This window comes from Amblyomma maculatum, chromosome 11 (assembly GCF_055883805.1).
Source record: "Amblyomma maculatum isolate TAMU_Amacu chromosome 11, ASM5588380v1, whole genome shotgun sequence".
Lineage (NCBI taxonomy): Eukaryota > Metazoa > Arthropoda > Arachnida > Ixodida > Ixodidae > Amblyomma > Amblyomma maculatum.
In genome coordinates, this window is record NC_139354.1 from 59,277,058 (window position 1) to 59,291,850 (window position 14,793).

The 14,793-nt window shown below is 40.8% G+C and overlaps 1 protein-coding gene across 1 annotated transcript in view; it reads right to left on the reverse strand.

Moving 5' to 3' along the window:
* Positions 1-14,793, reverse strand: part of LOC146173903 (uncharacterized) — a 51,922-nt gene that overhangs the window by 31,679 nt on the left and 5,450 nt on the right. Inside the window, exons 3-6 of the mRNA XM_084585294.1 lie at positions 12,643-12,856; positions 7,508-7,603; positions 5,875-5,940; positions 2,357-2,374 (exon numbers count right to left, since the gene is read on the reverse strand). Coding sequence (XP_084441420.1) covers positions 2,357-2,374; positions 5,875-5,940; positions 7,508-7,603; positions 12,643-12,856 — 394 coding nt within the window. The remainder of the gene's footprint in view (positions 1-2,356; positions 2,375-5,874; positions 5,941-7,507; positions 7,604-12,642; positions 12,857-14,793) is intronic.

A 14,793-nucleotide genomic window follows, 5' to 3' on the forward strand; every position in this document is an offset into this window, starting at 1 on the left:
TGAGTTTCGAGTGTATTGAATGCGGGGATACAGTACACGCAGTGGTAAAACCGTTTTAAAAAGAGAAGCGCGGGGGGACTTTTTCATGTCACAGACGTTATTTGTTAACGTTGTATGACACAAATCATATCTCACGAAGGAATTACTTCGACGGTAACCCAGGTTTCTGGTGCCGAATCTTAACACATTAAACACTTAACACCTACTCTCAGCGAAGGAAATTCGAAACAAATTTCGGTTGCGCGTCTTGATCGTGTGCAAACAGTGTACGGAAAGCTACCCATGTGATTTTCTCCCGGCTTACAGTGAACGTTTTCTGCACCGGGGCAAGCTAGGGGACATCTCACAGAAATCCGTAGGATTGCTTATTTCGTGTTGAAAGTAATCTTTGGGGGGAGGGGCCTAACGTAACGCTCACCACAATCTAGGTTATTGTAGTATGCAGGAACACATATAGACACACTAGGGTATTGAAGAAAACAGCAGCATCCAATTCTGGCTGTGAATATCTCCGTAAGTAATATGGTCGAATCAATGAAGGAGAGCGTGCTGGGAAACGAGAGCAGCGCGTGTGTCTGTGCATATATCATCCGAAGTAAGCTTTGTAAGTGAGTGATGCTGAAATCATCGGAGTGCAGATGTAAGTTGGCTCTGCATATCATGGCTCTGATGAATTTATATGTTACGTACACTGGCATCCCGAAAGGCTCACCCCCAGATGCCGAGGATTCACAGATGCTATTATCAGGACAACGCAGGTATAGCGACATGCTTGGCACCAGTGAGTGGGTTCCCATTCAATGATCGATAGACCGACAGGAAATAAAGGGCATATAGATGTGTATTCTCTATGTCCACATTCTCACTTCATTCTGAGGTTGACAACGAAAATACGCATTCAGTGAATGAAGCACATGCGAACTAGAGAAATTTGGAGACGCGAGACACTGAAATCCGAGATTACATGTCTCGTGTCCAGTTCTTTCCATGTCTCGGCGCCCGTTGCTTCGCTTATACACCATATGGAATACACTGAAAACTTTTCGATATTCGCGTCGTCCGCTGTTCATCAAAGCGGCTGATGTGGTTAACTTTTCAATGTCGCTTAAACCGTATTATGCTCATTCTAGTCCGAAGCGTACCAAACGTGTCCTTGATGTAATAATGAGGAGACTTGTGTTCTTCATGGCGCCAAGCACGGCCGCTCTATTCGAGAATGTTGTTCTTATCTTCAGTGCATGGTCAATCATTTTTGTTCATGTAGTGATTGCATGACTTATCCTCGTCTTGTCCGTCCATGGTAATCGTCGGTATTTTGCAGATCGAGCGCCCGAAACCTTTTTTATTTCTTTTTCCTAGATTTGAAATGTTGATGAAATTGCCTATTTTAGTCACGAAGGTGTTCTAGGAGAATGCGGAAGTGCAGAATACGAGGTAGGGCACCGCGTGATGGCATCACTAGGGGTGACGCTTGCTTTGGAGGGCTATAAAGCTTATCCCAAGGAAGATGATACACACTCCCAGCTGCAAAAACCTCATATTGGTATTCGGTTCGACATGACCTGCCTTAGGAGAAAGCAGCATAATTTTTGAAATCAATATGAATCAAAGCTTGATAAAGAAGCCTGAGCATCGTCATGAACTTGGTTGGCGATTATGTTACATCGGAAATGTCGGCGCGAGAACACATGGAAAGCTTTATATTCATGCTTCAAACATTAAAATCTACATTTCATAGATTAGTAAAAGCCGCTCAAAAAGAAATTGTTTGAAGAACTACTACTCCTACAGACATAGGCTCGCGTCACAACAGTTCATATAGCCACACATTGAGCATTTGTACCTGGTAGGTCAAGGCAGTGATGACATCTTACATGTCATTAGGCTATTTACTGATCTAAGGAAACGGATATTTAGGTATATAAGACGTCAGATCTACCACAAGCTTCTGCTCGTTTCTCTAAGGTATTGAGGTTAATACAAAATTTTAACATCAGCCAAGCATAATTATCTAAACTTTTTGTCTCAAAAAGGAGAGAATTTACTGCTATGACAAATGAATGGGTGACCAAGGGGCGCTTTCATGCCTTATAAATGCGTAAACAAAAAAAATTACAACATGTGACAGAAGCCGAAAAGCGCAATGTCGTGTTTTGCCGTCCCTTGTGCATTTTGATAGCACAAGAGTAGGTTTTTAAAGGAGGAAGACTAGCGAAATGTAGAGCTTTGGTGCAATCGCATTTTGGTCCTTCAGGCACCAGCTGGGCACGCTACCAATACACTTAGAAGGGAAATACGTTAAGTTAGGATAAACGGAGCCTTTGCATGGTCAGGTCACCTCACAAAATAAAATTACCATCAGCAAAGGCGATGTCTTCATACAACAGGGGCGGCATGGGGGTCGAGATGCAGCGCATATATGAGCAGATGACGTAGCAACTGTGCGACAATTCCAATCTGACAAATGCACTAAAGTACCTGTGCTGGATTCACAATCTAGATAAATTGTGGACCAAATATTGTTTGGCTGTATGACAAACTCCAAATTAGCTGGTAATGCCAAACAAGCTATATTCAGCTACCAGCATGCAATCTAGGCAGAAATGATGGCCAGAGGTTACCATCTGCGAATGGCGCGGTATTTACCTATACAATGCCGGTTATGGACAGCGTTGATCAACACGCGAAGCTCAAAGTTGTTGGGCTTTCGCTTTTGGGAGGACGAACTCCCTACATGACTTCGAGCATCTGCTACTCAACAGAAGACACAAATTTAGCATGTAACGGCGGCCTTTCACCGTAATATCAACAACAAGTATCACGACCACCACGCTTCAGGAACACTTTCAAATCAAGCTTCCGAAGCCAATAAGGAAAATTAAAAGCTAATTCTCTCCCTTGAGAGTAGTCGCGAACAAGAGTAAAGCATTTGTTTCGCCAGCGGAGTATGTTAAAGGAACCGTAAATGCCCAATTAATAGCACTCCGAACACAAAGGAAAGTTATGTAAGACTGAAATGAGAAATTATAAAACGATGCTCTTCGTCAAATGTGGGCAAAAAAGTTTTGCTTTCTCACTTTTCTTACATTTTCTTTCGTCTGGTGATCACTATCCCAGAGGTTCTGTGAATTTAGTCTTTCCCTGCGCTCATTCGTTCTGGTGCTGTTTAGGCGTATGCTAGAGGAAGGCTTCATATGCGTAGAGGTGGGTAGCATTTTTATATTAGGAGGCATCGTACGCACTGACAGTGAAATGTAAAATTTTTACAATCATCATTTTCTTTTAGAAAAAAAAAAGACGTTTTGGAACTGGCTCGGCTCCTTCAAGGGTGCATGACGCGGGGCTTGGGGCAGCTATAAGTAAAGGAAGGGTCAAGGATGGTGAAGAAGAGAGGGAGGGGCAGGTGAGACCGGTTGTGAAAAAAGAGAAGGAATGAGGGGGTTTAGACCTAAAACCATTCAAGGTGCTGCAGGTGCAGGGGTGCCCGCTAGCGTCTTCTTTTCTTCGGTTAAGTGGCCAGGAAGTAGCAAAGACCTTGTTTGCATACAGCGGGAAGGTTGCCTTTTGTCCGGCTGACATTGTATGCGGTCAACTGTATATGCCACAACTCCAGAAGGCTTTTTTTTTCGATAATTGGTCTCGGACTCCAGGATGAAGATTTCTTCGAAATGTGTTATGTTGTTGGAATCTTCTGAATGTTCAGCTACAGGGTTGCATTGTCTTGAGAAGTTACGTGCATCATTCTTGGGTTGCCTAATTTAATAACAATAATTGGTTCACAGGTAGGGAAAGGCGTTCTTCTTTTAGAATTTTTGTTCCGCCAATGTAGCTAGCCTCACAGTTGGTGCAGGGAAGTTTGTAAACAGTGCCTTGGGGCCCTTCTCTTGGCGGTCCCAGGCATTGTTTACAAATTCCAATTCCCGGCTTCAACAAGGTGGTCGTCTCCTCTGTTGAATCCTATATGTGTTGCGGAGCCAGGTCTATTTACGGCTTCTGACCAGCGAAAAGAGACTATCATTTAACCTTGTTTTGCTAACCAAATGATGAGCGGCTTTTCTACTGACATCTTCTGTTCTCTTTTAAAGCCTAAACCAATTTAAGGCTCCACATTATATGATCGATGCATAGTACTTTGCCATGCGCTTCCACATTCTACATCTACGAGGAACGACGCACGTCGAGGAGTGTGGGTTATGTTTGTCGTACTATTAGGATCTCTTCACCTTACACATCCAGATTTGTCATTTGTGGACAACGTTATTTCCGATCCATAAGCAATTTGGTGTGAGAAGTCTACTTATAAGTCTCCTCTACTATTCTTAGAACCTATAGGTTGATCGCCATTAGTATTGTCTTCGTCCTGGTTCTTGGCTACCTTGGCATTGAAGCACAGGAATAGAACTATCATTTTTTCCAGCTGTATCCTTACCGACTAGTTCACCTTTGTGGCACGAGCCCGTCTTAGCGTTGTATTAACTTCGTCTGTTCTAGCTTAGTGAAGCCCAGTTGTAAACTATTTGTTACCTCTATAGTTCATATAAGTATAATATAGTGACCACTATAGTTCGAAGAATTGACGCGTTTGAATTGTGGTGCTGGCGGATATTCTTGAGAGTTCCCTGGACTGCCAGAAGATCAAATCAGTCGATATTGTCGACCATAAACTCTGACTGCTCATTGGAAGGTCAAATTCTAAAGTTAAAGCTCACCTACTTTGGTCATCTTATGAGAAGAGAGGAGTTGCTGGAGAAAAATTTGATGTTGGGAAAGGTTGAGGGTCACCGGAAGAGGGGTAGGCAGCGAACGTGACGGTTAGATGGCATCCTCGAGGCGCTGCAGATGAAGTTATGTGATGTTAGGAAGATAGTCAGGGACCGGAAAGCATGGCGTGATATGGTCCATAGGGTCACGAAGAGTCGGACACGACTGAACGACTGAACTGATAGTTCCTAGAACTGCTCTGCGAGGTGTCATCTGTGGAAAGGTTCAAGCGGTAAACGTTTCCACAATCGGTTTCCAGTGGCGACTTGTCCATAGACAGAGATTGCTGCGCATTGTGGTCTGTTAACGGTGTGGCCTCCGTATTGGTATTTTTCTGCATAGCCGCTAAATACTGAGGGCCGCTTTTCATCACAGTATTCGTCCAGAAGATCACGATAGCTTACGAAGCAAGGTGACCAAACTAGTTTCTGCGGAGGGATTGCATTTTCAGTTCTGGACAGGTCATCCGGAATGGGCCTCGCTGTGTAATATTATGAACGCACGTCTTTACTCCATTATTCAACAAAGAGTTGCAGAGCAAAAGACTTGGAACCAGAGCCGGGTGTCAAGCGATAGAGATGGTGTATCTAGGCTTCCATTTAGCTTAGGAAGAAAATTTATTCACTTGCTCAAAGCATTTTGTGCCCCATAATGCATTTGAAATAGGAACAGCTTGAATGGGGTTGCAGTAGAACTGGCAATATTGTATATTGTGGCTTATTTCGTTTTACTTAAACCAACAAACTTTGGTACCTTCATTTTCGGATAGAATGGGTATGTTAGCCTGGTCAAGAAGGAGAAGAAATTAAAGAATTAGCCCCAATAAAAAGGACTAAGTAATGCATTGCGATGAATACTAAATGAAAGGTAAGAAAGCAACCTTGACGGCTTAATGTCACGTGCGAAATGGTTGTAACAGTACACCTTAAGGGTTCTGGTTTGATTAAAGCTCCCGGTTAGACAAGGACGGACGACTGGTTCTAAACGGATATTCTCAGATATTGTTATATATATAGTGATTTTCAAAGATTGCCACATAATACGTTAATGTGATTCGCAAAAGGGAGATTGAAATCAAATTATTTCCTTGATGCAGTGTTCTAAAATAATCACCTCAACAATCCCGGGTTCCTTTTGTTCCAGACTCAGCCGGTCGCTGTGGTCCAGAGAGATGTGTTGCTAAAAAAGTAAAATAAAAAAAACAGATGTTCAAATTTTATTAGATACAGATGCGGTGCGACATTTAAAACAATTTGATCTTTCAAATGATCACATTTCACAAGAGTCAGGTAAACCATTCCCTAGAATGAAACAGTGTTTTTACCTTCTTGTTTCTTTTTTTTTTACTTTTACTTACGCAGTGTTTTACTTCTGCGGGCTATGCCTATACGTTCGCAATAAGTTTCCATCGCTTTCATCCCACCCGATCAATGTTTTAAGATTAAGGAGTTGTGCATTGTGAAGTGATTCCGTATAATATTTAGGGACGATAAGAGGCGCACCACATATCTTCAGCGAGAAGCGAATGCAAGCTTTAGTTTTTTCTGAATAGTTGATAACGACTCTACTGTTTTTAATATCACAACTGGTACGTGTTTAAAAATTTATCAAGCAAAGGTAAATGTGAGGTTGTTGTGAATAGGTTAGCTTCACTTCTTTCAGATATTTCGGCTACCATTCAGAGCTTGAGATAGACTGTTAAGCCATTGCTCCTTAGCTGTTCTCTTTCATGCGTTCTCTTTTTATTTTCATCTTTCGGTGAAATTTGAATTCCTGTCATTGGTAAAAAGCAAAATTAATTTTGAACCCGTAACAAATTAAAAATCTGCTCAAGGTTTTAAGAACGTCATGAAAAAAAAATATTTATTTGAGAGCGGACTAGCGCATTTAACGCGCTTTTTTGCGTATCTACCATGCAAACATTGCACAGCTAGTACACTGCCTCTTTCGTAATGATATGTATTTGCATATGGTATTTGCGAAAAGGAAACAAAATCAACGCAATGATCACTACATGTTCGATCTCCGTGCTCGTGGCATGTCACTTCTCTTTGGTTTTTGGAAAGTACAATTTACATGCTGTTGCTAACACCCGCATTCTTTCGGTAAATATCTCAATATTTCGCATGTTAAATGTACCATTCCCGATATTGGGAGAGCAGTAGCCGAAGAGAATGGTGAACTATTAATCTGAAAACCGACTGAAACTGAGATTGTCAAACAAGACTTCGTTGTTCAAACGGTACATAGAAAATTGTAACAACTGGTGCGGACTAATGTCATATAGGAGCACTCAAATAAACTATATTTCGTCTCTGTTTTGAGAAAACTGTGGTCTACTATAGGACCAATAAAGGACGTGCGTTAAAAGTAGTTTGCTTTTCTTGACCATAGGCACCGTGTTGAAAACGGAATTTTGTTCATATTAGAAAGGAAGTTTTACACGCTGAAGTATTGTTTGCCTTCCATATTTCTTCTCTATTTGTGACCCTAAACATTTTCCCTAGACTTTACTTGTCGTAACTGAAGCAGCAGTGACATGTTTAAGCTGAGAGTGTTCAAGGAAACTAATTAGGGACGTTAAACTTCATAGACTAAATCAAACCAAAAGTTTGCATGAAAAAGAAGCGTGACGTTATAAGTGCAAACAACGGGGTAAATAAAACTCTAGTTGCGGGTAAAAATTAAATACACTAAAGTCTTCGCGAGTGTCCTTCAAATTTATAATATAACACTATTTTCGTACCCTCATAGCGAGGAAACCTTTCGGATCCTGGCAAATAGGGCATAGAAGGATAAGGCTTAACAGGGCTTTGTTCTGGGCTGGTGGTGATTCGGCCACCTAAAAAGGAATGAAAAGTGAAGAATAAGTTCATCACTTGAAAACATTGATAATTTTTGTTGCGAAAATGTGTAATAAATATAAATATCACATAATCACACATGTGTTTATACTTCTACTTTCCGGCTTCTTATAATTGAACGACAGTTGTGCTTCAATTACTAGGCTGTTCATAATCGTAGTGGCATTTCTTTGCTCTTTGGCACGGCATGAGAAAAAACGGCAAGAAGCATGTACTTGCAAGGTTCTACGAGGGTCCCAGCAGAAGTCCGAATGTCTATGATACAAATATCAGCCCGAAATAAGATGACAATCAGTGAATGCTTACTGACTATACAAACGAGAAAAATATGGCCTAGAGAAGGACATGGTTGCTATGAACGGTCAGACAGAAACGGGCATATATATTATTCTATTCTGAAAACCCCTCATTTCGTGATTAGTAGTTTATACCAATAAAACAAAATGATGAAAATCACAGACGGTTTTACCCAACAATCCAATGTACAGGTATTTTGAGACAGCGCCCAAATGTCGACTGTCTACCCACTCTTAAGGACATTTCTACTTTAATTCTGGGATATGGCACTGAGTATGTACTTATATTGTGGAACGTGCCACGTCGATTACCAATGGGGCTAGGTTTCGGATTTTTGCCACTTTTTTTTAATTACGCAGATACATTTTCGCGTTTGACGCCTGCCCCGGCCTCTAACTTTGAGAATAAAGACACCTAGAGTTTGGGGCTGGGGCCAGTCTAGCTATGAAACCGTCTGTCATATTAAACGCACATCAAATGGGCGATGCGATAGCGGTGTAGTTACATCCGTCACGATCACGTGAGAATAGATAAATATTATAGCCGATATGCAATGGACAGCTTGAGGGTGGCACAAAAGCATTCAATGCGATGAGAGCTACTGGGTTCAGCACTCGCTTTCCACGCCGATGTTGCCCAGCGAAGGTCCCTAACCATGCGTATGTTCCTTGTGGTAAAGGTTAGTTACAATTTGTCACAATAAGAAGTGATGATTCATTTCTATAGTTTTTCTGCCCAGCCCGCATGCATGTTTAAGCACAGCTTATGATTGCTTTTGCTGTATCCTGCTGCTTAATTGTGTTGATATTGAAGAGAATTCCGGGCCCTCAGTTGAAGAAAGATTTCACAAGGTCATGGGTGGGCACCAGGCGATACGTGGTTATATATCTGAAATAAACACACAGTGAGAACACAGAAAAGACAGTAGCTAGCTTTGATCACCATTTGTCCAAACTGGACCAGAATTCAACTTATGTAAAAGCGATGGCTACACACATTGCAGACCTACAGGCTACGGTGGCAGGGATTCAAGTTGCACCGAGAAAAAATATTCCAAGATTGTGAATTTTGAAGAGTACAACCAAAAATCTAGCCTAGTTTGGCTGGTATTTCGTATATTCCTAATCCGAATCTCACTTATCTGATAAGGTTATAACATAAATATTTCAAGGTAAAATAGGCGCCAGCTGCACATCAGACAGTCGCATTTGTAAGTTTGACGAACGTTCACCGAAACAGCCCCTAATTGTCCGCTATCATGATTTCAGGAAAACGAAGCGGTGTTGAGCAATGCTTATAAACTGAAAGACCAAATCTTTCTTTCAAAACTGACTGCTGCATTGGCAATCTTAGAAGATGCAAATTACTTTAGAACAGTGAAAACGGCAAACAAGGGAAAAACGTTCGTCTAATTCACGACAAAATTTGCATAGATGGCCCATTTTATATGTGGGATGACGATAGTATGTCTCGTGTATCCTTGCTTAGACGTGACAGTCATTCATCTTTGGCGAAAGCTAGCAATAAAAAGTAATCATCTGCGCCTCCTTTCTTTAAACGCTCGAAGTCTGGTAAATAAAACGGATGCATTAGAAGCGCTTTTTTTTCTACGATCCTCATTTCTGCGTCATTACTGAAACTTGGCAGCATGATTCTGTACGTGATGATGGAGTTGTGACACCTGGGTAGAACCTTATCCGATGTGACAGGGGCTTACGAGATGTTGGTGTGTCAGGTATTGTAAAAAAGATATTGCTATTATTTCCAGTGAAGAAATCACTGGATGCAGAAGTTTATTATTGAAAGCCAGATTTTCAGAAGTCACATTTTTCCTATGCGCTGTGTACCGCTCCCTAAACGCAGCCTATATGTTCATGACTAATCTTTACGGAAATCTTAGGTTGCAAGGTAAAAATGTGATTATAACTGGCGACTTTCTCTTTCCTTCGCTGGATTGAAACCACAGCAATCATGGAACCTCCTTGCAGAGGAATGCTATTTCAGATATGTTCACATTAAGCATATAGAACAAAAGGTGAACGAACTTACACGGGGACACTCCATTTTGGATATTTATTTATTACTGAAGTATTTGGGGGAGAATCCGTGAAATTTTAAAATGCAATATCGGGCCATAAGTTATTATTCTTTTCTTCTGCATTGCCATCTAAACAATCTAAACGAGCTAAAATTGACGCTTTTAGGAGATTTCTGCAGTGCAATTACAGACTACCTGCACCTGTTTCCTAACGTAGCTGAAAATGATGTGACATCTTCGTGGAATACATTTTGTGATGGAGTTAGATTTTGTATCGATAGGTCTGTGCCCTCAAAACAAGTTCGGAAGCGAAGTTAAATTCTATGAATAACCAGATAAATTATTCATGTTAAGCGAAAAATAAGAAGGCGGAGGAAACAAAACAAGGAAACAATACCACTTTTTTGCCGAAATAAACTGATCATGCTATGCGAAATAAGCAAAACAAGAAGTAGTTATTTCTATAATAGTTTAAACGAACTCATTAGTGGCGATGTCAAATGTTTTTGTCTTATTTGAAACACGGCAATCATGACTGCGAGAAAATAAATAATGGCGACGCTATAAACACTGACGCTTTCGAGATTGTGTAACACTTGAAAATTTATTTTCAGAGCATTTTTTCAAGTCCTGAACACTAAGGAAACCAGAGTTCAAACTGCACAGAATCGCAAAGTATTACAATCACCCTGGAAGGAAGCGTAGCCATGCTCCTTAAACTTGACGATAGCAAGTCATCAGGGCCAAATGAAGTAACAAATGCTTTCCTAAAGATTTACGCAGAACAGCTTGCTCCCGTTTTGACTATCCCTTTTCAGTTATCTGTGACACTGTTCATGGTGGCTTTAGAGTACCTACCGGTGAAACGTTACAGGCAAGGCATTGGGTTCAAGTCATACGTGATTTTTTTTTTTCAAAAGGGCATATGGCCTATTTTGGGAGAAGTTTAGCAGATGTTATAATTGTGTGTAGAAGAATGCATTAATGTCAGTTATCTCCTGTTATGTAATATTTTACGCCTGCTCTAAGGACGAATTTATAAATCATGCTCCAAAAATTAAAAATAGAGTCTGCTTTATACACATGTCTTACTTCAGGGTAAGGTGCCGAAATAGCCCTTTTATATTGAGATTCTTGTCCTTTAAAGACTCGCAAAGCTGCAGAATCTCAATCTCAGCACCACCCACCATCTCGACAGTGCTGATTTCCAGCCCCCAATGGTCGTCTAGCAGTCGGTTGATGATAGAGCGCATTTATTGCACCGACATTCGTCACTTGGAGCATGCCCTACCTAGGAACAACTGTGGCGTGTCCTTAAAGAAATATTGTCATTGAATTTGCTTTTCCATTACAGGTTAGTTACCTAGCTTTCTTTAATGCTGTCGAGAATAGTATTCCATTTTAAGTTCTTAAATTTCGTGTTTCCTGCTTGATTGCTACCCTGGGTATTGTAATGTAATGACCCAGTGCGATTCTGCCATATCTCTCGATTGTTTGTCAGAAATATTCAACTAATCAAAGAATTCCGAAAGACAGCTCACCTGTACCCTTTAGGAGCATGAAAAATGTTTATTTCAGCTAAGGTTGATACAGAACACCACCCTAGCTTAACTTTCCGTAATATGTTCTGCACACAACTTGAAGATATGGCCGCCCGTCTCTCTTTCCATTCATTTCTGAAAGTAGGTACTGGCGCAAACAAGACGAGGGCAATCGAAAAAAATATCATAAAATACGCACAAGGCGCACCTTCCAACTGTTTTCTTTCTTAGGAAACATATACTTTTATGACTGCACACAATGTTGAGGTCATAATTTTGGGGAGTACGCTCCCAGCGACTAAAAGCTTATCGCGCGTTTAGTATAGCTTATATCATGGTTACATTGGTTCATATGCGTGTGACTTCTCAGCATGTGCTAACTTATCTATAAATTTGCTTCTAATATTGGCTAGGTTGCACACGACACAATATTTGCAAACCCGAGGTGTGCTCCATATCAGTATGGCGAGGGTTTGGACGTAAAAAAAATGGTAAAAGACTAAGACGCGCCTTATTGAAATCAGTAGTCTGTCGCCAGGTAAGAGAATGCAGGATTCAACGTATTAAATGTGGCATGCCCTAATAGAAAACAGCTATATTATCATTTAAGAATTCACAACTAGCCGAAGGAAGCAGTCAGAATGGAAAATGGCACGTCATCGTAGACGATAAACAATGTGTCGTAAGGCAGTGCAAAAGAAATCAACAGTAATTCATAAGCGTCAAGATAAAAAGCACCTAGGCAAGGTGCTATCAAAAACCGATTCTTGCAAACCGCAAGGCAGTGCACGAAACCAATTGCTTATCTTCATGAAATATTCCACAACATAAAAAACAGGCAACATAATCAGCTGAAGGTGATTTTTGCCGCATCAAGGAAACTAATTATAGTCTGTATCATGTTGTTTAAAAAAACAGAGCCATGCTAAAAACCCGAAATGAACCAATGGAATTGTGCAAAATATTCATCTGGCTTACGTTTTCATGTACAGCTATTATTCATATGAAGGCAGTTTGCAAGCGCTGCTTAGGTTTAAAAAGAAAAGCAAATAAGAATGTGACAGCAACTGCTGAGAAAGAATTAAGTTCTATAAAAGCTCTAGATACTGCCCCAATTCGTAGAAAATAATGGATACGTCACCTTGTTTCTTTCTGCTCTGCGATTGCAGAGTCGACATATATGGACCTCATCCGCCAAAAGGCAAGGTATACAGATAGCGTGACCGCACGGAAGAGAGTACAATGTCTCCGGCGGGCAGTCGCAGCTCTCGCAACGCTCCAAAGAAGCGGCTTCCCATTGAAAAATCTGGCATGGGACCGTACACCCGGACTGCAGCTCAAGTTTCAAATAATCGCTGTAAAAAGAAAGCAAAACAGACTTTCGTTAGTAAGACGTCAGGCTGGGCTCGTTGGTAGTCTCGTTCATACTTTGAGAGCAAAAGAATTCTCAAAGAAAGAAAGTTGCAATATGGCTGCTGATGACAACTACAAGTGTAATTGAAGCAATACATAAAACAGTTTACTTATTTACTTTTACTGGAGATGAGTGCCAAGCGAGTTGTGATGAAAGCTTCGAAGGAATGTCCATCCTAATAAAAAATTGGTTATAAAAACCTCACTAGCAAAGTTGGACGGCAGCTAAACGCGATAAATGTTTTAAAAAGTGTGTAAACACGTCGGGGAAAAAACAAGGGCAGGTATCATTAAACATAATCGAGCGGTAATGGTAAAAGCAAAGACGACAAATGTAGACATTCACACCCGGCGCAGGGTTCAAATATTTTGTAACACGTATTTCGTATTTTAAACGCTACTGAACTTTTGGTAACGATATGTCGGACGATGTTAACGTCAATGTGTACCATATTAGGTTCTTCTCAGTATTGTAGGCGGGTTCTATTGTTCTTATGTGCGAGCGAAAGAAAGAAAGAAAATGCAGTATACCTCGAACTAGGCCTTCAGATTTGCTTTACAATCAGGAGTGCGGAGTCCTCCTTTTAAAACTCCATGTACCATGAGCTGCTTCACAAATCTGAATGTGATGAACATAACTGCCTCTTTGAAGAATCAGGTTCTCCGCGCAAACTGACGGAGCGTAAGAAATGCAGGCTTATGTCGTACCAGGGCCAGGTGTCAGGATATGAACTAAAAAATGTTTTATTCAATATAGGCTTCTAAATGAATTTGTATTTGGATCTAGGTTAGATAATCTGCTATGCTTAGCTTTTTGTAGTCTGGAGACAGTTTTCTATGAACATAAATTTTCTATTCGCTCGCCTTATGTGGACGAGAGAGATTCGAGGAGGGGTCGTAAAGGACCAGCTCACTTGATAAGCGCTTAAAAAACTTGTGAGCCACCTCACTGTCGTTGAACCTAGAACGACTCGGTATCCAAGTTATTCAGGGAAGTTATCTCAAAAATAGTATGAAGTGGCAGCACCCTGTTCTAATAAGGCTCATAAAAAAGCAGCCCAAATCGATACAACGAGCAGCAAAGCCTACTAAACTCCACTGAGCTTCCACTATCCCATCAGACGAAACGTTGAGAGACTAAATAGTATCTTTGTCTCATGTATGGCTCAGTGAAATTTTGGCGTAGAGATTGATCTGAAAATGGGCAAACGATACTTTCGCTCACCCATTTCACGTCACTATTTATCAAGAAGAGCTGTGTCAGGTCACATATTCATGCTAGACATAGTTGTACACGTGAGTTGTGCATCAGAAAAACGTCATTCTCGGAATTCATGCTACCAGGCAAGGGTGCCCGAGCCTTGATATTGGCGGACCGAGAGCCTTGATGTTGTTGCGCCAATTGTGTGCACATTACGCTAAGAACAGTAATGGCTATAAAAACAATATGACAATTGCATCAGTTTGACTCTCTATACACTGCATCACTGCACGCTATCGGCAAAGACATTTTCGGTTCTTAATACAAATATTTATAAAAGTGAGATTCTACTAAGAAAAAGTCTTGCAAATGTCGCAAAGTTTAAGATTATAAGAACACTTGTTGACTATGGATTTTTTTTTCTACCTAATCTGTACTTCTAGAATTTCCTAGATGTTCATTTAAGGCTAGATGAATATTCACACCTGTTCTTTCCAAGGCGCGCAGTTTTTTACTAGCGTGGTCTTCGGTGGCGAAGCTCATCTTTTGGCAGACTTGATTTCACCTACACTCGGGGAAAATGGTGCTGCCTGTCGGCGGTAGAAACACACTATTACACTGATAGCATAGTCGTGCCAGTTATGAAATCATTTCCTTGTTGCCGCTGTTTTTTCGATG